General features: G+C 45.7%; 1 protein-coding gene across 1 annotated transcript in view; it reads left to right on the top strand.

Moving 5' to 3' along the window:
- MYLK4 (myosin light chain kinase family member 4) overlaps positions 1 to 23,892 on the top strand; it is a gene marked incomplete at both ends in the record, with an annotated part of 93,209 nt that overhangs the window by 19,910 nt on the left and 49,407 nt on the right. The window contains one exon of the mRNA XM_084259612.1: positions 361 to 631. Coding sequence (XP_084115738.1) covers positions 361 to 631 — 271 coding nt within the window. The remainder of the gene's footprint in view (positions 1 to 360; positions 632 to 23,892) is intronic.

The following is a 23,892-nucleotide window of genomic DNA, read 5'->3' as shown; positions in this document are numbered from 1 at the left end:
AGGTAGCCCTTCCCACACAGGGAGCACAGAAGCAGGAATTCCCCCTGAACCCAAAGGAGCTCCATACTCTATATTTAACCCAGCCACTTGATATGCATCTTACTTATGTAAAGAGGGAGATATTTCGTCACCCAGTGAAACTTCAGGTTGCTTCTCAGAGTTTTCTTTGGTAGAAAGAAGTGGGGAATAAAAACTCTTTTTATTCAGAGCCCTTTCCACAACCCACTGTGTGAAACTTGCCCATCACGCCAGCATTTCTCTCCCATTGAAAAAGAGACTTCAGGGGTCTCCCCATCAATTTCCCGAATGTCAAGTACAGGAGGAGGTACTGAGAACTTTCTGTGTCTCCTTTCCTTACAGTCAAGAGGCGGGGGCCATTAAAAGTCACGGCTGTGTCTTGATTTACCAGTCGGAGACGCAGGGCGATGCCAAGCACCCAGCCGGCAGTGGCTTCATGGGACTCAGCACCAAGATGTTCCAGGTGAAGAGACTGGAAGAGATCAGCGCGTGTTTCCACGGTGACCGGCTGGAGAAAATGGCCTTTGTGCAGTGCATGGGAAAGGTGGAGGGCGTGAAATGCTTTCTGGAGGAGGGTCCTAGTGACCAAGACTCCAGATCTGGAAAGAACGAGGTAAGCGTGTGCTGATTCACTCTCCCTAAACAGATCAGCGTGGTCTTCTGTTTCTCCATTGAAATCAGTCCAGATCCTTTGCAAATCCCAGTTTGTCTCTTGTGTTTGGAATGAAGGGCCGTTTAGGAACGGGCTTGCTGCAGACCCCGCCGTAAACTGTCTAGCCGGGTCTGGTAAGTGCACTGTGCTCACTTGTCCTCCATGCAGGTGCTTGGAAACAGTGGCTTTAAGTCTAACAAATCGGTGCTGCAAAACGTTTTTCGTGCAGGGTTGACTGTTTTCTCATGGACGTTTTAACGAAATGACATTGTATCTGCTGTAACGAGGAGGCCTTGGAATAGCATGTCCACTGCAGGTGGTACCACAGAGTAGTTAGGGCAGAAACATTCATTTCTTTTAAAAAAATTAATTTATTTTCTTACATCGTTGTTCATTTTTGTATAGTATTTGATGCCACGTCTCACGTGTGATCCCTGTGATTCTCTCACCACCATAGCAAACGTGATCCATCACCATTGGCCCATGCACTCATCCCCTGTTTTGAAACCCCCGCATTGCCCTCCCCTGTTGATGCCTCAGATCTATCTATGGTCAGCTTGCAAGTTTTGTCTTTTTCCTGATCCTTTGTACGGTTTCTCTATATTCCATCTAGAAATGAGACCATTGGATATGTATCTTTTCCCTTCTGACTTATTTTGCTTACCATCTTCCCCTCCAGTTCCAACCATGTTGTGGCAAAAGGCACAGTGTATCCTCTTTGACTGCTGAGTAGTATTCCATTGTGTATACATACCACATCCTCTTGATCCACTCATCAGTTTGGGGCATGTAGGTTGTTTCCATATCTTGGCTATTGTAAACAGTGCTGCTATGAATGCCGGGTGCAGGTTTCCTTTCAGATTAGTGTATCCATGTCTTCTGGGTAGATTCCTAGGAGTGGGATCACTGGGTCATATGACAGATCCATTTCTAGTCTTTTTTTTTTTTTTAAGATTTATTTATTTATACAAGAACCAGGGTACAGGCCAGATGTGCGGGAGGGTGAGAGGATTCACCAGAGACAGAGCAGGGAACAGAACAGGCAGACTGACAAAATACACTGCTGAGGGGAGCATCAAGTGAGACAGGAGAGGTCTGCTGCGCCATGTGGGACCCTCGTTGGCCGGCCGGGATCGAACTGGCGCTGCAAAGGCTGCGGGCAGCTTCACAGTGCTGTGCTCAACTGCCTGTGCCACTGGGGGAGGCCGCATTTTAATTCTTTTGAGGACCCCCCACACAGCTTTCCATAGTGTGGGACTACATCAAACATCTTAAGCAGATGGTATAGAAGGACGGGTTTGCAATCTGGAGAAACCCAAGAGGGCACGATTGCTTGGAAGCAGAAGCTGCTGACCCTGAACTCCCTCTGGGGTGGGTGGCTGAGCTGTTTAAGGTGTGGGTCAGGGACGTGGACAAGCAAACCTTATCTGATAGCCCCCCGGTGTCCTCACATCTGCAAGATGGGGGCCTAAGCCCAATGTGGGGGCTTGATCTTTGACAAGTCACTAAAGTTAACCAAGAGATTGCCTCATGTGAGAGGTGGGATGATAGCCACTGTGAAAATTTAGAGTGGTAACCACAGGAAAGTACCTGCCACCACAGGGGGCACCCATTAGATGTCAGCCCCCTTACCCCTGTGCCCAGCATGAACCCCTGTGGGGCTCTGTGGGGGTCTCACAACATTACCAATGCCTTCATTCTAGCACGTACGACTGTTTTAAACATGCTGGTCATCTTGCTCTCGACAGTGCCCCATGAGGTCAGGACATGGTGCTACCCATCCTTGTTGTCTCAGTGTCTTTCCCAGTAATGGAGACATAACAGACACCCAGAACCATTGAGAGACAATTCTCCATTCTGGTTCAGGGCTGGGATCTTTATTTTTAACCATCAGACCCAGTGGATCTTATCAGGTTGTTTGGGAAACACCCTTCCTGTCCAGCTACTGGTCTGCTCAGGTAGGAAGGGCATTTTCAGGGATGCAACAGACGGTGGGGAGAGGAGGAACGGAATAAACTGCAGCAGAGGCTTTTCATTGCACGTGGCTAAGAAGTGATAGAATGTCCTGGAGGGGAGACATGCAGCTGAGGCTTGTTGGAGACCCGCATTTTCCTTATGGGTCCCATCTTGTCCGGTATAGACCAAGAAGAAATTTCCACAGGCCAACTGAAGTCAGACAGGCAGGACTGCCAAATTAGGCTGTTTATCAGACCCACAAACACACATAAGGGCTTCTTTTTCTGTTCATTAACCTTTATGGGACAGAGTAGACACAGCGGTCTTCTTGGGTAACATGGAAACGGCCAACTGTCTGTAATAACTTACATGGATTTGATTGTTTTCCACGACTGTTTTCCCTCCAGTAGGATATGACTTTTATAAGTAGACAATCTCTTTAAAGAGGGGGATGGTGCTAAGCCGAATGTAAGTCTTTTATTTTGTTTTTAAAGATTTATTTATTTATGCATACAAAAACTCGGGTGCAGGCCAGAGGTGCGGGGGGTGAGAAGAGTCACTAGAGACAGAGTGGGGAACAGAACAGGCAGACTGACTGAAATACACTGCTGAGGGGAGCAGCGGGCGAGACAGGAGAGGTCTGCTGCGCCATGTGGGTAGCTCCCTGGCTGGGGATAGAACTCGTGCTGCAGAGGCTGCAGATAGTTTCACAGTGCTGTGCTTAACCCCTTGCACCACCAGGGAGGCCCCAGAACATAAGTCTTTTAAGGAAGCATCGCTCTTGTGATAGCTGGTGGTCGGCAACGTCAGTGATTGAATGATTTGGAGGGTGAATATCTGGGGATGTCTGGGAGGGGAGACTGAGAATACCGCTCCTCAGTAACCCTAAAGGAACAGCCTTGGTGACTAGTCCGCCCTCCCCCGTGATGTGGGTCTCTGCAGCTGCTGTGTGTGTGGGCAGAGAGGAGGCCAGCAGCCTTGTGCTCCATTCACATTCTTTGCAAATGGCCAAGGGCCCAGGGATGTCAGTGATACACATCCCTGTCCCTCTGTTGCCTGGTGGGGAAAGGATGGCCACGCACGAATCTGAGATACAGATACGGGCCTGCCTGTCACTGCCAAGACCATGGGGCTGGACGCCCTTGCTCGCCCCTTCAGCAGATTCCAGGGCCGCCAGCGGCTTGGCAGTGGGCACGTGCCAGGGGCCTTCCAGAAGCTCAGCTCTCTCAGGTGTGCAGAGAACTGGAAGACACCGCTCCTTTCCCCTGGGCACACCGGGAACCTCTAGGGGACCACTCCCTACACTTCAGGGATTATTTTTTTTTAAAAAAAAGCTTGCCATAAATTTCTCTGTATACTCTTCTCTATATCCCTTCTCTCTTCGAGAGGATTAGCACAGCCGATCATATGCCCGGAAAGGAACTTACCCTGAATTTCAGATACTCTGATGATATTGAAGCTCTGTTTTGAAGACTTGATGTGCAATTTATTTCTCTTAGATTCATGACTCTCCGGTTCCGACAGGGAACCTTACCTATGCGTTTAACAAGTTGGACGTATTAGATTCGGTAAGGCTCAGATTCTTTTTCTTTCCATGTCCATAACTGGGTGTTTCATTTCACGTATTTTCTCCTCCACTAGATTTATTCTTAACTGTCTTCTATTTAAAAAAAATATTGAATTTATTTAACTGTCACATAGTCTACTTTTTTCCTTTGAACTTAATGTCATTTTTGGTTTTACTTATTTTGCCGCCCCCACCCTCTTATCCTCAGTGCCCTCAGGATGTGTATTTATATCACTTTTTTTAAAGTATTTTATATTATTGAATAATCTGCTCTGTGCATGCCCAGTATTTGTTATCATTCTGACTTGCTTTACTACCTGTAATTCTTTCAAACTCCTGTGATTTTGTTGAAAATGACTCCATTTCACCCTTTTTTTATGACTGAATGGTATTGCACAGTGTGGCCAGACCACATCTTCTTGATCCAATTTTCAGTTGATGGACATTTAGACTGTTTCCATGTCCAAGTTATTGCAAATAATGCTGCTACGAGCATTGGAGAACATGGATTTTGTGCGGTTGGTTCAGATTCTTTGGCTAGATGCCCATGAGGGGGATTGCCAGGTCATATGGTATTTCCATTTTTAGTTTTTTAAGATAAATCCAGATTGCTTTTCGTATGGTTCCACCTGTACACACTGTCTCGTTCATTCAGTTCTACTTTTCCTTTTATTCTGTTTCCAAAGGTCTTTTCTCATTCTATTATATCCAGAGGATGTTTAAACCACCAAAAGAGTATAGAATTTCAAAAGCTTTTAGCAAATGCTCCATAATAAGCTAGGTCTAAACCCACAGAGCATGGTGTTGACATCAAGTAAAGCTAAGAAATCAATCTGATATGTGAATGATGTAGCTTGAGAGCCACTGTGTACGCACCATTAAGCCACGAATGACAAATAACTCTCAAAACTAGGATCACAATTACTTCTATACAATCAAATCCAGGTTTTCTCCCTTTGCTCATTCTTTATTACTTACTTCAATTGCTCCTGTGCTGCATTTCCTTCAGCTCTAACACATACACACACACACACACACAAAGACAAACACACACAGACACACACACACTATGCTTAATGAAGACAAAGGATCCAGATGATGCTTCCAGACAACCAGAGGTGTCCCAGTATCTCATTTGGCTCTTTCTGCCCCCTCCATACTCTGTGTGTATAATTTGTATTACATATATCCTTGATTTTTTACCTAAGATTACCTGTGCTCACCTAAGGATACCTGCCTTATACCTAAGATTACCTGTCCTTGGCTCTGCCTCACTTTCCTGTGCACCCCTGGTCACCTAGTCTCCACCCTCAGGCATGGTTCAGCCAGGGGGCATCAGGCAAAGCTGAGGGGGTCATGATGATAAGAACCACCGCACAGGGTTGGGGTTCACAGCTCCTGCAGTGTTTTAACTCCTGGCATAGAGGCGTCAAAGCCCAAATGAAATAACATCTCTATTAACAGAATGAGCAGCGGATAGAGTGGGCAGGAGCAATGCCTGCCTCTTCCAATTTTAATGCAGTTGGTGCATTTAACAGCAGGTGGCATTTCTTCCCTAACCACTGAAATTGTACTACCAGTGCCGTTCATAACTACAACTTAGGTCTCAAAATAACTTCGCTGAGGGCGGAGGTTTTGAGATTTTTCAAGTTGTTCTTCTCCACCCCCGTCCCTTGGCTCCTCACCCGGCGGGGCAGGAGAGAGAGCTCCCTGGCAGTGACCCAGCGGTGGCAGCAGATGCCAGGTTGTTGCTGCCAATTGTCCTTGAACTGGGGACAAGAGCCTTGGCATTGGTGTCAATTGTCACCAGCAGGTCGCTCTCGCACCTGTTTCAGATCTGTCACACAGGCCATCATATTTTTCCTTTTAAAGAAGCAGGTTATGTGTAGATCATGTAACTGGAAACATTTATGGCAGGACCCTACAAGCGCCTTCTGCAATTCGGCAGCAGCTACGGCCCAGGCCACAGCGTAGAATAGGCTTATGGTTGGAAACGAGCTTACCCTGGAACAGGGGTGGGAAGGAGCTTTCCAGCCAAGCGGCTTCTCCAACTGCTCCCTTAGAATGGACGTCTCCCCTAGAAGAAAAGACGTCTGGCTCATAGGTAGCGTGTGCCTCCTCTCGTCCTCCTTCCTCTGGCTGGTTTTCCGGACGCTGATGACCCGGGGAGGGCCTGGACAGGCTCCCGCTCTCCAGGATGCACAGGTAGTAACTTTGCTTTGCACACATGTAGATTCACTTGACAGTGCTCCCCCAACACCTGCAGCCAGGCAGCGGGCTGTGCCAAGAGAAGGCACACCCAGCCCTTCTTACTCCCAGCTCAGGGTGCCAGCCCCAGGAGAGGGGGGGACAGTAACTATGGCATGCAGTACTGGGCAGCCTTTCAGACACTTGCACTAACTTTTGGGGAACCTCCCAGCTGCCTTCCTGGTGCAGGTTCAAGTGGGCAATCTAGTTTTGTTTGTAGAGCAACAGATAATGTCCATGTTTCTTCATTCTCTTGCTCTTTGTGTGACTTAATGATGCAAATAAGAGCACAAAAGCAAAACTTCTCTTCCCTTACTAAGAGGACGGTGGCAAAAATAGATAGTCTGAAAAGTGACCTCGTCTTCTGAGAAAGCTCTCCAGCCCAGCTTCTGTGCTTTTCTCCTGCACTGCTGCCTGGTACGCCTTTCAGGTGATAAGGTAGTTATTCCAGGATTGGAATTCAGTCAGGAAAATAGGATTCTGGAAGGAGAGAAAATCATTCAGAGTAAGGATTTTAGTGCTTTTTTCCAAGTCCATAAAAGTATCTGGGAAAACAGCCCTTTTCACACATTTAATTCTTTTATCAATTAGTACATGATTAAAAAAATGATCCAAGACATCTAGAACATACTAGAATATGGTATGAATCACTGCTCCTCTAGGAAGTGGATTGGCAGTGATAATCCCCAGACTATTTTCATTATCATCTACCCCCTAACTTTTTTCCTGCCAGTTAAACCTCTCCCATGGAATTTTATTACTGTAGACACTCTGCATTTCTCTTATATATTATAGATATATATCTGCTTAATACATAAAAAGAGAGAGATATTTTCCTTCCTCCAGCACAGTCCATCGTGCTCTATGTAGAATTCATACATATCAGCAAAAAGAAAACAAATAACCCAATTAAAAAGTGGAATACTACTCAGCAATCAAAAAGGACAGACAATATCTTTTTTTATTCATTTGTCCTTTGAAGATTTAGGACATGCTTCCATGTCCTAGATGACATTTAAAAGATTTTAGCAAAAGCAGTAATAGAACAAAATGATGACCTTGATGTGTCTACTCCAGATTTTCAAATACACAACAAATGCACACACATATGCAAACTTTTTAAAGGGCTTATTAGTTTTCAACCTACAATCACCCTAAATCCCTATCAATGAGGTGAGCCCACATCAGCCTCAGGACAGCCAGATTTAGGAAGCTATTTTCAGATCTTTGCTCTGTGCTGTTTCTCATTTTCTGTCACTTTGTGGTGATAATAACGAAGACCTGGGTGAAGAGCAGATAGTACAGGAGAGGAGAGAGATCTCTTGTTTGCACTGTGATAGCAGAGACATAGAACACTGATAACAGAATTTAAGCCATGCTTCTTATGTGCCTGGTGCTGTTTTCTCCAAATGGTCACGCATGAGGACTCATCAGAAAGCAGAGCTGAGCTGAGGCCACGCAAGGCGACATACACGGGACAGGAGCTTGCAGGTGGTTTGTGTTGGAAATTGACTTCCAGGAAACAGAATCTGGAGGAGGAATGTGAACTAGGGGAGGAGCGAAGTCCCAACAAAGGTGTACTGCTTAGGTGACCCCTGCCTAGGGCAGGAGGCCCTCAGAGCTCTCCACTGCAGTTCTGAAGGGGACACTGACCCACTGGTGCTATCCCTTCTGGTGAAGGGCCACCTGGTGGGTTGATGACCCCTGGCATTTTTTGATGCATTTGTGGCTGGTACTCAGAGATGGGGACCTCAGAGGAGCATACTTCGGGAAGGACCAGGGAGGCTGCCAGCTCCTCCAAACCCTTCTTGGAGGAAGAATTCAAAGTCCTTGCAGAAATGCCTTCTTCCCTCATCTTCCATGTTGCCCTGCACACATTTTGTGTGGCCAGATCCTGTCCTCACCAGTGTGGGTGGAGGAAGGATGGTGCTCTGTGTGGCTTCTGTCCAGGTTCCCCGTTGTTCTCATGGGGACAAGTGTAGTGGCGGCCATTCAGGGTCAGGGTTAGCGGCTCAACAGAGAGAAGTCCTACTAGTCCCGCGGATGAGGCTGACTGTTCCTGGGGTGCCCGGCCCATGCCTTTGCTCCCACTCTTTGCAGCTGGGCAGGCACATCCACTCCCTCACTTCCTGCTTCTTCATGTTGTTTCATGTCCACTTCCACACACCCGGGCTCTTCCTCCGAGAACCAGTCCCCCAAGCCCCCTCTTTGGGAGACCAAGAAGAAGACTCAGATTGAGACAGGGACAGGGCTGAGGATCCTATTGGTGGCTGCTGCCAGACAATTCTGCAAAAGGCAGGGACCCGGTAGAAAGGAGGAGTGTGTGGGCCCAAACTTTGGGGTTTCTAGTTTACCTTTTCCTTTGCTTTGCAAACATGAGTGGTGAACAAGATGCAAACTACTCCTCGTCCTACACATTATATATGATTTAGGGCTCAGCTGAGCTAAATTAGGAGAAGGATCCAATAGAAAAATGAATTAGAGGGCCTCCCCGGTGGCGCAGCGGTTGAGGGCTGGGTTGCGAAGCTGCCTGCAGCCTCTGCAGCGCCGGTTCGATCCCCGGCTGCTCCCCGGCCACCGGAGGAGGGTCCCACATGGCGCGCAGACCTCTCCTGCCGCCCGCTGCTCCCCTCAGCAGTGTACTTCGGTCCTTCTGCCTGCTCTGCTCCCTGCTCTGGCTCTGGTGGATTCTCTCGCCCTCCCACGCTTCTGACTGTACCCAGTGCTTGTGTAAATAAATCTTAAAAAAAAATTAAAAAAAAAAAGAATTAGAAAGACAGGACTTTAATTCCTAAATTCCTTTCATCAGCCTCTAGCAAAGTCCCAGTATTCACCGAGATCTTTCTGAGTAGATTTTATATTAATCGACTCAATAAGGAATCGTTGAGTTCCAGGGCATGAGGGATGCTGTGTGGGTCCTGTGGGGAGCTAATAATTGTGACCCTATACTACTTTGCTTTGGAGGGCAGATATTTGAAACCCGAAGACACAGGCAGTTTTACTCCTTGATGGGTACTGGTAACCTTAAAAGAGGCCAAATTTGATGAAACAAGAGCATTTATTTAAAAGGCAAAAGGGTGACATAGTTAGATTGCCAAATATGCCAAATATCGCTATATTTAGATGGCTCTTTTCCTTGACTCTGCAGCCCAACATATTAACTCAGAAACATTTTATGTTAGTGTTGTGTTAAACCACATGGCAACCTCAGTCATTTAGAAATCCAAACATTGATAATGATAACTGTTAGGTTTCCTTTCTTCCCAATCCTCTGCAATGAGCATGTTGTGTTGCTATGCTAATACAGATAAATTTCAGCCTTCTTAAAGGAGTGTTTGCTTTTCATTTATAGAGGACTTAATGCTTGATCCTTGGGTCTGTGTATTTACTTGTTTCTTCTGACAACCATGTCAGTGGTCCGCCCTTGGGTGCAGTGTATGAATAACAGCTCCTTTAAGTCGTGTGGCCACGGCTTGTAACAGGAATCGCGGACATTCACATGCTGCTTTGCGTGTTCCTGACCCTGTCCTGAGGCTTTCACACAGCGTCCCAGCTAATCCTCACAACGACCTCATGAAGTTGGTATAGTCATCACCTCTGTTTTATAGGTGAATAATCGGAGGCTTAATGAGGCCAGGAACTTGCCCCCAAAGATGGAACTATTTATCACGCTATCACTTGTTGAGTGAATTAGCTTGTCTGACTTGAAGGCGGTAACTATGCTTATTTGTAGAAAATGTTCCTGGAATCTACTTAAAAAAATCAAACATTAAGTATTTGATCAGCAAGTTATGGCTGATGAATGTGTTAAGGAAAGTCAGTGTTATTTTCTCCTTATCTGAAATATAGCCCAAACTTGGGTTTTGGTGGTTGCTTGTTCTATTTGTTTATGCAAACACAGAGCTGGTCTGGAGAGAGGAAAACTGTTCAGGTTCTTTGTCAGAGGAAAGCAGGTGCATCCATAGATCAGCGAGGCAACAGTGCCCTCTAATGGGGACAGGTTGCAAGTGAACTCCCGTCTCTCCGGAAGAATTCTACAGCCAACCCTCCGCCCTCTGCTCCAGGCAGGGGAGAGGCCAGGAAAGAATTCACTGAAACTGAATGAGTCTCTCAAACATACAATAACCATAGTTATACATTATAATTATAAATTATATATTTATTTATATATATTCTATAATTATAATTATAAACAATGCTCTTTGTCAGCCTGCTGTAAAATAATAATAATAGTTATTATTATTTTTGCTTCGGATGGATGTGCAGCCACACTTCTTACACCGAATGGAACTGGCTTCCCTCAAGACAGGGCGGGAGGCCGGCCATCCAAAGGCCATCTTGTCCACCTTCCTGTGGTGTTTGTGCAGGTTTGCACGCTCACCTGTTTTACCTAACACCGAGACGTGACAGTGTGAGAGGTGTTTTCTGTGTGAAAGAGGTCATGTGAAACCACATGACGCCCTCTGTGATGCCAAGTGTGGTCGGTAGTTTCTGTCTTCCAGCCATTTCCTCATGGGGGGCTAGTAACCCCATCCCCACAGTGTTGTTGAATGAAGCAGCCGCCATGGTGCTCGCACCAAAAAGCAAAATATCCTTTGCCTTTGGGTGGCAACTAAACCTTCACAAAGCTCTGGGCATCTTTTCAGTGACCTGACCCCCCTCCTCCCATGATCCCCCAACCCAGATCTTGTTTCCTGAAGGACTTTTCTCTTTCAGGTCTTTGCACCCAACAATTTCCTTCCACATTTCCCCAGCACCTGGCTGGGGAACCTCCTTTGATCTTGAACCTACAATCTTGGCCCTTCCTTCCGCATCGGGTTCTGTCAGATGCCACATTCTGTGCGTAGCTTCTGGGCCCAGTGGGGTGATGGGTCTGCTCAAGGGTAACTTCGGAGACTCTTAAGAGGGAGAAAAGCACCCCATCCAGTGGGAACATCAGAAATCACAAGACGAACTTGAAAGCATGCAGTAACACGAGCTTGATAGAACATGAGCGATGGAGAGACACTACTTATTTTACTGGACATGAGCGACCTGATATGTGATCACCCTAGCAACTCAGGCTCAAGAGAACATGAGAAGAAACACTATGTTATGGGATATAAGAGCCCTGATGTGCCTCATAACTGCCAGTGCAGCTAGTTCAAGCCTATCACAGAATCAAGGAAGCTCCATAAACTCTCCAATGATAAAAACGGTTCCAAGATGACAAAGGGGCAGGAGCATGTCTTTTATCTCCTGCTCAGAACCATTGTCTCTTATATTTCAAGTGGGGGTGACCAGGCTTGACTGAGGGATGAGCAGTTTCAAGTCACTGGGGCGGGTGCATTTCCCAATTCCCCACCCTGTCCTTGCTCCCTGAGGGTGCTCCCTGCTCAGAAGCTAGAGGATCGCACACAGTTGATTCCTGCACTGTGTGTTCTAGTGAAATTGGTGAGGGATTAAGGGAGGAACAGAAAGTCACAGGCGTCAGGTGTAAGGCAAAAGGTCTTGCTTAGCCTGCCAGATATGATACTGTGGAAGCCCCCCAGGGCTTTCTTCCAATTATTCTATTCTATTGTTTTTCTTTTATTATTTTTTTTTACATTGTTGTTCATTTTGCATAATACTTGATTTCTCCTCTCAGATGTAGTTCCCATAAATATCTCACCACCGCATCACCTGTGACCCATCACCATGGTCCCTCATGCTCTTCTCATCCCTCGTTTGATCCCTTTTCCTCCCCCTCCCCTGCTTGAAGCCTCAGATCTACAGTTAGTTGTCTGCAAGTTTAACAAGAAAACGTTTTTAACCAGGCACATGGCAAGTGTCCAGTAAGTGGGCACTCATATCTGAAACATCATGAGCATTATCATTTACTTAGCATTATCATTTACTTATCATTTATAAATAAACTTTCAAAATGTATTTGCCCATGGATTTTTTTCTGTTTCCTCACTTCTATGAGCATCTCAGAGGGTCAGGAGCTGTGTTTTGGGGATGCTGGTTTAATGGAGGCCGGGGATGGACCCACTGTGTGACCTTATCATTTAATTAGTCTTGGTGCTTGGTTTACAAAATGGTGTGATAATGCCAGCCTTGCAGGCAACTGGGAGGATTAAATTAGCTAATGTAGCTGTGGCCAGGAGTCTACCACACAGAGGTCAACCCCCCCCCCAATTTAATTTCTGTTCCCATTTCTTTATTTTCACCACACTTTTCCTCACTCTTCACCCCTTCTGAAATTCTTCCCGTCTGACTGCAACTGCTCCTAATCTCACCTCCCCAGGTTGCTGCCACCACATCAGACACTGTTTAGATTCCCTGTGCCATTTGTGCACAGAGTATTGACATCCTTTCTGTAATCATTATTATAGAACTGGAGGCCCTTCCCTCGGGGTCCATGCCCCATATCCCTTGCGTGTTCACTTCACGTGTGTTCTAGTTGTTGCCAACACATTTTAGGACCAATGTCATATTTTAAGTCTTCAGAAATGAAGATAATTATTAGTATGTGGATTTCAAGTATTTGAATAAAGTAACAAGTAGGGTCATCCTCCAAGGAAAAATGGTATTGAGCTTTTCCGTGAGTCTCTAAGAGCATGCACCTGCACGACATTTTAATCATTTCTTAGGCGGTTGAGTCAGTTCTGAGAGGTCGCTGTGATCTGGCGAATCCCAGCTTTCATTTCCCTGCAGATAAGAGAGCATGCAGTGAGAGGGACACCTGTACTCTGGGTACACTCTGCCCCTCTGCAGAATCAAACCAGCTTCCTTTTTCTCCCATGTCAAAATAGGTCTATGTGGCCTCCCTGGTGGTGCAGCGGTTGAGCGCTGGGCTGCGAAGCTGCCTGTAGCCTCTGCAGCGCCGGTTTGATCCCCCGCCACCGGCCAGGGTCCCACATGGCGCGCAGACCTCTCTTGCTGTGCCCTCTGCTCCCCTCAGCATTGTATTTCGTCAGTCTGCCTATTCTGTTTCCCTCTCTGGCTCTGGTGAATTCTCTCACCCTCCCGTGCTTCGGACTATACCCAGTGCTTGTATAAATAAATAAATAAATCTTTAAAAAAATTAAAAAAAAATAGGTCTATGGACTTGTTCTCTGTGATAACTGTAATCACGCAGAGCGAACGCTGTGCATTATCATAGCCTGAGACACTAGGTTCTCAAGTCGCTTCTGGAATTAATTATCCAAGGAAGAGGAACTTACTTCAAAGATGGTTTATATTTGCTTATTTGTTTCTTTCACCCACATCCTTATCCTTGACAGGGGGTAATTTTCTGTGTGAGAGGAGGCTAGTTGGCAGAGCATCTTCTCACCCAGATGGTTTATGATGGATCAGCCTCACCTGGGGGCCCTTGAGCTCTACTATGCAGGGAGCTGCAATTTCATGGTGTCCACTCGAGTTTGAGAAGCTCTAGCATATTCCTTGGGACATGAAGGGTTGTGTTGATAACATTTCCTTTCATTTATAATAGTTTATAAATTTGTCAGGGTTTTCTAAGTTGGCAATGATATTGCTTGCAGGGTACCATGGATTTTGTTTATTCCTTTGCTATCCTCTGCTTTAAAAAAACTTTTTAGGTTGACATGTAGTATGCATACGGGAAAAGAAAGAAAAATGAAGGGTTAACTAAGATTGACTGTAAAAAGTCATTAAAAGAAAAATAAGCATTCATTGGTAGACTTGTGAATATGTTTATCTAAGTAATATATGTGTATATTATATATATGCACACATATATTAGAATATATATAATTTTATACATATCCTATATATATTTATACATCACATATAATTTTATATCTATTCTGTATATATATTTCTGTATATATATTCTGTATATATATTTCTTCTGTGTTATACGCTCTCATTTTTTCTGTATATATATTCTGTGTGTGTATATATATATATATATATATGTTCTGTATATATGTTCTGTATATACATAGGATATCCATATACTCCCAGAGTCTCTCAGGCTGTTCCTTGGGAACCAAGCAGTATCCTTTTAAGAGCATATTTTCCTTGACAAAATAAATATGTCTAATAATAGTTCTTTCCATTAGATTTCTCAGGCAGACAAAATACAAAACTTGAACTCTGGCCAGCTAGATAAGCTGGGCGAGAGCAGATGTGAAGTGGCCAGCGAGGCCTGCTCTCCCTCCCCGTGATGTCCACGCTGTTCCAGATGGGTCTGGACATTGAGTTCCTCACCCGATTGGAAGGCGGTGGCCCTGGAATGAGATGCTGCATCATGGAAATTCTTTGGTTGTCCTTGTTGGTCAAGCAGCCAGGGTTTAGCTGAAAGCCAGGAGTCGCCTGTGAGATTCTCTTAATAACTGAGTTACTCCTGCAGCTTTTAAACTTGTGTTTAAATCCAAGTGGCTGAACCTACCATGTCTACTGTTGTGGGTGTTGGGGCTGCTTTTGGTTCAAAGCACCCACGGTCAAGTGATAGGGTTGCTGGTAGCTGGATTTTGTGGGTCCCTTGGGGTTTTGCCAATCCTATATCATCAGTGCCCTGGATTGAGACTTGGGGAGGAGAACCACAGTCCCAGACAGCATTTCTCAAACTCCACTGCAGATGAGAATCACCTAGGGTACTCCAGGAAAATGCAGGGGGTTCTTTTTTTTCCTACTTGAACAGCTTTAAAAATGTTTATATTGAGGGCACATTGGTTTATGACACTGCATGTGATCCAGGAGGATAGGATCATGCTCTTCAGAGGCCTGTCACCTCACCCAACACCCAGGCACCCGCAGTCCATACCCTGCTTTCCACCCTCCCCCTCCCCCTATGGTAACCTCAGGTCTAGAGTCAGATTTATAGGGTTTGTTATTGGTTTGCATTTGTCTGATCTTTTGTTTTATTTTTCTTTATATTACCATCTTGTATTTGTCATTCTCCTTCTGACTTATTTCACTGATTTTATCATCCTTTTATAGCGGTCACCACAAATGGCAAGAGGTCATTCTTTTTCTTTTAATCACAGAGCATTCCTCCATTGTGTATGGAGACGGTATCTCTTTAATCCACTCTGTCCTTGGGCACTTAGGTTGTTTCCATAACTTGGCTGCTGTAAATCACACTGCAATGAACATAGGTGTGCAGATATCCCTTGGAACGAGTGTTTTTGCATTCTTGGAGTAGACAGGAGTGGAATTGCTGGAGCTCATGGTAGATCTATTTTTTAGCATTTTGAGGAAACTCCATACTGTTTTTCACTGGGACTGGACCAGGTTGTGAGAACCGTGGTTAGTTAGCATCCTAGGGAAACTGTTTGATTCCTTTCTTTTTCTGCCCCTGAACTTGCTTAGATCAGGAGATGGCAATTGACAGCTCTCAAGATGACATTGTGTCATCCCCCGAGGCTAGTTAGACAATAAAAATGGTATTCACCTTTGAAATATTTGACCTCTCTATAGGATGAGTACTTCTCACCCCTGCCTTTTACATGAAATGAGTCTTGTGACCACTTGAGTTTCCTTAGGCTAAGACAGGTAACAAGACACACATTCTAGTCTTGGTTCTGAATCAGCACTACATGGATGTCAGCTCCCATCGCTGAGTTTCCAGCCTGTCCTAATGTTTATTTCATCTCTGGGAATTGTGGATGCATGGAAAATTGTGGGACATGGATTTTCCTGTATGTATTTCCATTTCCCCCAAAACTTTCCTATCTTTGCATAGGAAAGTTAGTCTTAGTAGCACTAAGACTAAAACCAGAAATGGTTCCTGGGATTACATGTGCGGTTCTTTCATATCCTGTGGATTCAGAGATCTTTCTCTGAGAGCAGGCTGGTCTCTTTCATGGTTTGGTAAATGAGGTTGCAAAAGAGGATGCAGGCGGGCTGAAACCAGCAAATTAAAAGTACTTTTAAAAGAATTTAGAGAGAGTGGAGCTGAGAATCATTTTGCATTCCGTAAAGCAGGCGGAAGGACCTGTGTCTGTCAGAACCATTACAATAAAGCGAACCTTCCTTGAATCTATTTGAGACTCTGAATGAAACCTAACCCCAGAGTCACTGGCCCACAAATAGACGAGAGCAGACGGGGATAGAGGGTGAGGGCAGGTTGTACGTGGGGCCGTGCTGGGTGGAGCAGCAAAGCGAGGTGGAGGGAAACCCACATTTCCTGCAGTCTCAGCAGAAATGAAGCACTCCTGCTGTCCCTCTGGGCATTTCTGGGAAACCTTCTCGGTTTTCAGTTTTATGGCACCAGCGGAAGACACGGCTAACCTCCCTGAGCCGCCCTCTGGCTGGATTCCATGCTTGCAGCCTCCCTGCAGTTCCTCACGACCCCTGGAGCTGCCTGGTCAGTTGTGTCAAGACCTGGAACCTACTCGGTGGGTCTGGCTGCCCGTGTGGGCCCAGGCAGGAACCAGGATGGCCAGAAATGCCAGGGCCGGTGCCGTTTTGCCCAGGCCAAGTGGGAAGGATTGATCAATGCCCCGAGTGCCCAGACATCCAAGAAGATTGTAGAGTGGACCAGAGACCTGGCATTTCAGTGCCCACATGATGACCTGCCGGACCCTACCCACCACTATGCCGGTCCCGGCAGCTTGCCTTGCGAGTGTCTAATACGCCATTGTGACGAGTAGGACCTATATTATTTATGTGGAGTCTGAGCAGCTTATCATTCAGCTGAAGTGGAAATGTCTGATTACATGAATCAAGCAGAACCAGACAAATTCATGTATGGTCCTGGGAACGTGATTGTCCAGGGGCAGCGGCAGGGGGTCTAGTCTGGCCTCTTGGGACAGACCTGCTGCAGCTCAGAGCGTGGTCTTCTCTCTCTGAGGTGTATGCAGAAGCAGGGTCACCCCCAGGCTGTCGGTTGCATTGCTTGGGGAGCACCTCTCTGTCCTGTGGGAGACCCAATGCCACTTGGCCGCCGACGGTCATGGCTGCCGCTTGCTACCACTTCCCCTTCACCCCCCAGCCCCTTCCTCAAACTTGCACTTCAGAGCTGTCTCCAAAATGCTCTTGGGATAAAAAGTAGAGTAGGGGCTGGCATTGTGGCTGGCATTTATCCCACCCCCTTATATTCATGGAGCAGTCACTGAGGGGGTCCCATATAGTGATGAGTATAGAAAATAGTGCCCCCCCAATATGATAGAGAAGTGGGTCTCGGATAGGATGCTGTGGGCTAAGAGAAAGGAGGTGCAGGGGTCTTGCCTAACCTTCAGGGCTTCAGGATTTCAGTTAATACCTGAAGGGTGAATAGGGTTGGGCCGGGGAGGCACTGCGTGCAGCCTTGCCCAGGAAGTGGGTGAAGGAGGACCTGGCAGCAAGACTTGGGGAGAAGCAGCTGGGCTCAGTGGTGATGGTGGGGGACCCTTTCACACCCACCGGCTGGAGTTGAGGGAGAGTGGCCCCTCCTAGCAGCCCCGGAGTGCAGATCCCAAACGGTGACCGATTTCCATGCCTTTGGCTGGTCTGATTTCCTGTAAATACCCCCTATTATTTTTGTCACCCCTCCACGTTAATTCTGGCGGTTCCAGGGCTCAACCTGAGACTTCTTAGAAATGAAATTATTCTTGGTGCCATTTCCCTCCCTTCTGAAATTACTATGGCTATATTTTTAGTATGTTTTAGGGGAGCAGAAAGCACGACTTACCTTTCATTTTCCATAGAAGCTCAACTAATGACTGCCCCTTTTACATACCGTGTTTTTTTTTTTTTTTCCAGGCTACCCAGCCTGAATTAACTTTTCTGTAAGAAAAGGCCTTTCGTGGTTTATAAATTTTAATGCAGGATGCTAGCTGCCAGGCTATTTTTGGACCACAACCAGGGGCTCAACCCGCCTCCCTTCACATGAAACGAGGGACCCAGCCCGCAGCTGGACACAGAGCCTCTTTCATCGGTCACTTTCAAAGTCGTGACACCTCTTGGCTTTAACCTCAGGACATCAAGAATTCTCTTTTAAAACCTGTTTCCTGGAAATGGGTCTTTGCTGTGCTAATGGATAATTTTTCACTTCATATTTTTTTAAGGTGCATAAATTTTATTTTTTTTTCCTCTTGCAAAAAAAAATCCAACACCCCAGGGTATGTGTTTGGGGGGGGCATGGTAAGCAGTCTCCTTGGTATTCAGTAGTACAGGCCATCCCTGTCCTGGATTTTTAAATATTTCATTAGCGTCAGGGGGTTGGTACACTACTCTATTCATTCCCTGTTCCTCCACAGACACTGGGCTGATTATTTGGATTAAAAGTGCTGAGTAAGAGAATGTGGCCTGAAAATTAGCCTCTTCAGTCAATGTCTTTAATCATGTGGGGACCTGCTCCTGGCTGGTTTAGGGTCTCCTGTGCAAGGTTGCCCTGAGGAACACTGGGTTTGGGGTTGGCTTCTATCTGTTCTCTCAGCCTTTCTACCCCTACTCTGGGTAATTATCTGGGCACAGGGGAGCCACGCCATGTTGGCAAAGTATTGATGCAAAATTTAAAAACGTCTTCCCGGGCATCGGATTCGAGGGGGACACTTTGCTATGCACCCTGTGTGCTGGCATCTTGGTCAGCTGACAATGCTGAGACAGTGGATGGCTTCAACTGTAGAAATGTGTAATGCTCCATCACAAGCATTGCACTCCCTTTTGTGAATTGATTTACAAACATTTAAAATTGTGTTGCAATTATGATATGTCTTACTGTGTGATGAAAAGCTGACTCAGAGATATCCACTCTGCTCTACAACTTGACAAGTCACATTGGGGTTGTCTTTCTGTACCTTGGTTTACTTGTGGAGGAAAAAATGAGCACTTATAAGGTTGAGGTGGAGTAAATAAGGTCAGTGCTAGATTTTAATAACAATAACAGGATGTAAGCCGACCCTGTTATTCTAGTTTTTAAATTTCTGAGCCTCCCCTCTTAGGAAACTTTCTGCTCCTTGTGTTTTGGTGCAACCCCCAGTGACTCTTGGGCATTCTAAAATTTTGGAAACTCTGACTTCTGTTTTTGTGACTCCCGGCCTCTTCCTGCCCACTTTTGGGAAGGTTTTGCACCTGAATTAGTGGGGTCTCTTGTTCTCCCTGCCCTGTGCAGGGGAAGCCCCTTCTCCTGGCTTGCCTCTCCCCTCCTCCTTAATTTCCTTGTTTACCCCAAAAGCTTCCCCAGGGTCTTGTCCCTTCCTTGAGGTCAGAGCCTTAACAGTGTAGGAGCCTCTCTGGTGGCCTAGTCTCAGCACTATCATTGCTATCAGCTATCACAGCTAAGGCCTGCATTGGATCCCCAGCCAGGGAGATGATCCACATGGTGCTGCAGACCTCTCCTGACTCGCCCGCTACTCCCCTCAGCAGTGTGTTTCAGTCAGTCTGCCTGTTCTGCTCCCCAATCTGTTTCTGGTGAATCCTCTCACACATCCCTCCCCGACCCCGCACCTCTGGCCTACACCCCAGTTCTTCTACGCCAAAAAATAAAAAATGTTTACAGTGTAGAATCCATTGTAGTCCTGTATTAGGGAGAACAGGGGATCTGTTTTGTTAAAGGGCAGCAGCCTCTGACTTGGGTTAACTCTTTAATGTCCATGAGGATCAAGGGAGTTACAGTTGACCAGAGTGCACCAGGACCACTGTTAAGAGGGCATCGAATCCGACAAGTATTTACAGTCCCAAAGTACCATGTATCACGACCTTGGTCTTTTCTGCTACAAGGCAGTCATCCAGTTTGAAGACAGAAATTTGTCTTAGCCCAAGTTATCCTTTGATGAATTACATAGGAAGCAAATCCGAGGATGTGGGGGTCACTTTGGTCTTGGCTTCCTGTGAGTCATGCCTAAATTTCCCCATCTCCAGCAGTGTCTTCAGGACAATGGGTATGACCTCAGCATCCCCTGATTTGGAGGAGTGGTTTTCTCTATGGCCTGAAAGGAGAGTGCATCAGAGATAACATGAGACCTGCTGCTGAGACCTGGTTTCACACAGGCTGTCACCTTCAGTCTCCAAACACTCCAAGCCATGTCCTAGCCCATTGCATTGGTTTCATGTGCCCAGAGCTCCTTCTTCCACTATCACCTCCTACATCTTCCCAGCTCTTTATTACAGCTGTAACTTGAAACCTTTTCCTTTTTTTTTTTTTTTTTGGTCTTTGCAATTCTGCAGCTATCCAGTCTCAGCGCCATTTAAGAACTTTATCAAGCAGAAGGCATTTCCTGAATACAGTGGGTGTGCTGATGATTCCTCAGCCTTTTAGAAATCTTTGAGTGCTTCTTCACTGCATGAGACAGTCAGGACTGTGTGCAACTGCTGATGATGAGAAAAATCAGCCAAGAGTAAGGGGTGAGCACAAAGTCGTGTCTGGAAGGTTGGAGACCTGCAATGTCAACCTTGGTGTATAAGGCTAGACCTTGCCAACATGGAGGTGGCCCTGTCCTGGAATGGGCTCATGAAGCTGTGCACTTGGATAATAATTTTCCTGGTGGTATAATTTGGGTTGCAAATAATTTCTTTGCAAATTTGGACTGTCTGATACCATTGGCTTCTGACTTCCATGTGGCTGTTGAGAAGTCCCCATAAGTTCAGAATCCTGATCCTGTGTAGCTGGTATATGTATTTTTTTCTCTAGCAGCTTGGGACTTTCTATTTGTCCCTGATATTCTGAATTTCACAGTGATAGACCTTGTGCATGTTTTATTCCTGCACAGGACATTTGCTGGGCTTGTATTTCCTTTCTCTTGGGAGATTTTCTTGGACAATTGCATGTCCTCTGTCTTCCTTCTAGAACCTCTATTACAGCTTCCCTGATGGCACAAAGGGTTGAGTACAGCACTGTGAAGCTATCTGCAGCCTCTACAGCACAAGTTCGATCCCTGGCCAGGGAGCTACCCACATGGCGCAGAAGACCTCTCCTGTCTCGCCCGCTGCTCCCCTCAGCAGTGTACTTAAGTCAGTCTGCCTGTTCTGTTCCCCACTCTATCTCTGGTGAGTCCTCTCATCCCCCGGCCCCACACCTCTGGCCTACAACCCAGTTCTTGTATGCATAAATAAATAAATCTTAAAAAAAAAAACCTCTATTATTTGAATGTTGGCTCTCCTAAATGTCTTATCTTTTTGCTTCTCTTCTTCCCTCTATGTGGTTGCTCTGTTTTCAGGGAGACTTCTTTGTTATGGAAGATTCTTAAATTTTCTTGTCTATGATCATATTCTTAATTTTCAAGAACTCTTTATTTTTATTTTTAATGTGAAACCCATTTTTGTTATATACATTTGGTAAGCTTTCTTATTTCTTTTTTTCTTTAAAAATTATTTATTTATGCATACAAGAACTGGAGTACATGCCAGAGGTACTGGGGGTGAGAGGATTCACCAGAGACAGAGTGGGAAGCAGAACAGGCAGACTGACTGAAATACACTGCTGACAGGAGCAGCAGGCGAGATAGGAGAGGTCTGCTGCATCATGTGGATAAGCTCCCTGGCCAGGGATCGAACTCAGGCTGTAGCGGTGATAGTGCTGAGTCTTAACCCCTAGGCCACCAGGGAGGCCCCCTTTCACTGTATTTTAAATGAGTATAAAGGAGCAGAGCATAGAATAAGATTAGGTAGGAAAGGATACTTGGAGGAGGTAAGTTTTGAACTGAAAGTTTCCTATGGACATATATACAAATAACAGCCATGGTAATTTCAGCTTCATTTCCTTTTTTCAAAACTGAGCTACAAGCTTAAAAAGAACCCAAATATAAAAATCATGAGTACTGTGTAACTGGCATCCTAGTCACATATCTAAACCTCATGACACTGACTTTACTAATTTATAATTAGTGATAGTGGACTTGGTTCAAGTTTACCTTTGTTCTATTTGGCAGGGAGAAGATTCCACTAAAAAAATTAGCGTAAACAAGATTGCAGATTGGTAATGTAGGCCAGAGAGAAAATATCCAAGGGTATTATTAGAACTCATAGGTGAGAATATAAACTAGTTTTTCCAATTATAAATACTACTTGTCAATATGCCTCTGTCAAGACACCCATTTGACCCCCATATTACTAGCTGTTAATTTGTATACTGAATTAAAAGCTGGAATAAAATGTCTGTTTCTTTTTAAACAAATTTAATTTTTAAAAAAAGATTTATTTATTTATGTATGCAAGGACTGGGGTATAGGCCAGAGGTGCGGGAGCGGGTTTGTGTGTGAGAGGGTTTACCAGAGACAGAGTGGGGAGCAGAACAGGCAAATTGACTGAAATACACTGCTGAGGGGGAGCAGTGGGGAGACAGGAGAGGTCTGCAGCGCCATGTGGGTCAGCTCCCTGGCCGGGGATCGAACTCATGCTGCAGTGGCTGCTGATAGCTTCATAGTGCTGAGACTTAACCCCTTGTGCCACCAGGGAAGCCCCCAAATTTCTTAATTTTTTTTTTTTGTGTGTGTGCAGACCTCTCATCTACCTGAACTTGGAAATGTTGAGGGCTTACTGTTATGCAAATAATAGAAAGACAAAGTGTGAACCATAATCTCCCATTTATAATTAGTAAATCACTAAACACAGGGCCTCCCAGGTGGCGCAGCAGATTTAGTGCAGTGCTGTGAAGCTGTCCACAGCCTCTGCAGCGTGGGTTCGATTTCTAGCCGGCCAGGGAGAAACCCACATGGCACGGCAGACCTCTCCTGCCTCGCTCGCTGCTCCTCTTAGCAGCGTACTTTGTCAGTCTGCCTGTTCTACTCCCCACTCTGTCTCTGGTGAATCCTCTCACCCTCCTGTGCCTCTGGCCTGTACCCCCCTTCTTGTATAATAATAAATAAATCTTAAAAAAAAAAGAAACCCAAGTGTTTAAAAAAAATAAATCACTAAACACAGGCAGGAAATTCAATACTGTGGTTTTATTTCCCTCCCCCCTGCACTTTTAACTCTGTAGCTCAGTGAGAAATGACTATTTTAGTTGCTTTCTAATTCACAATTTTACCTGTGAAACAGGGATCGCTCTTTGGATGCTCTCAGGACCGTGACAAAAGAGGGGAAATTGTGTTCCAGCCTCCCAGTGCAGGGAAGTCTTGGTTATTTCTTCTCCCTCCTTCCTGCCCTCCCTCCCTCCTCTCTGATAAATATCCAGTGTGTTGGTCACTGAGTCTGAAGGTGCCTGGGGTGTTTTCTCCTAAGTGTGACTCAAGGATGAAACCCAACCTTCAGCAGCATGTCCTGCCCTTTGAAGGGCCATTTTCGGGAGAAGAGTGCTGGTTTTCTTCAAGAAATCCTAGGACTTATTTTTGTCTTATTCAGTTCATCTGTTTGTTTTCTTTATATGACTCCTATGAGTGAAATCATGTGGCATTTGTCTTTGGTTTATTTCACTGAACATAATTTCCTTGAGGTCCATCCATGCTGTTGGAAGTGACAGGATTTCATCTTTTTTTTAATAGCTGAGTACTGCTCCCATGTGTGCACATACACATCTTCCAATCAGAAGGGAAGGGAGGAGGAGGAGGGGAAATCAGGGCAAAGGTGGTAGGTGAAGGGCAGATTTAGACACTTGGTGAGTTGA

Source organism: Talpa europaea (assembly GCF_964194135.1).
Source record: "Talpa europaea genome assembly, chromosome: 2".
Taxonomy (NCBI): domain Eukaryota; kingdom Metazoa; phylum Chordata; class Mammalia; order Eulipotyphla; family Talpidae; genus Talpa; species Talpa europaea.
This window is presented reverse-complemented; position numbering and strand designations above follow the sequence as displayed.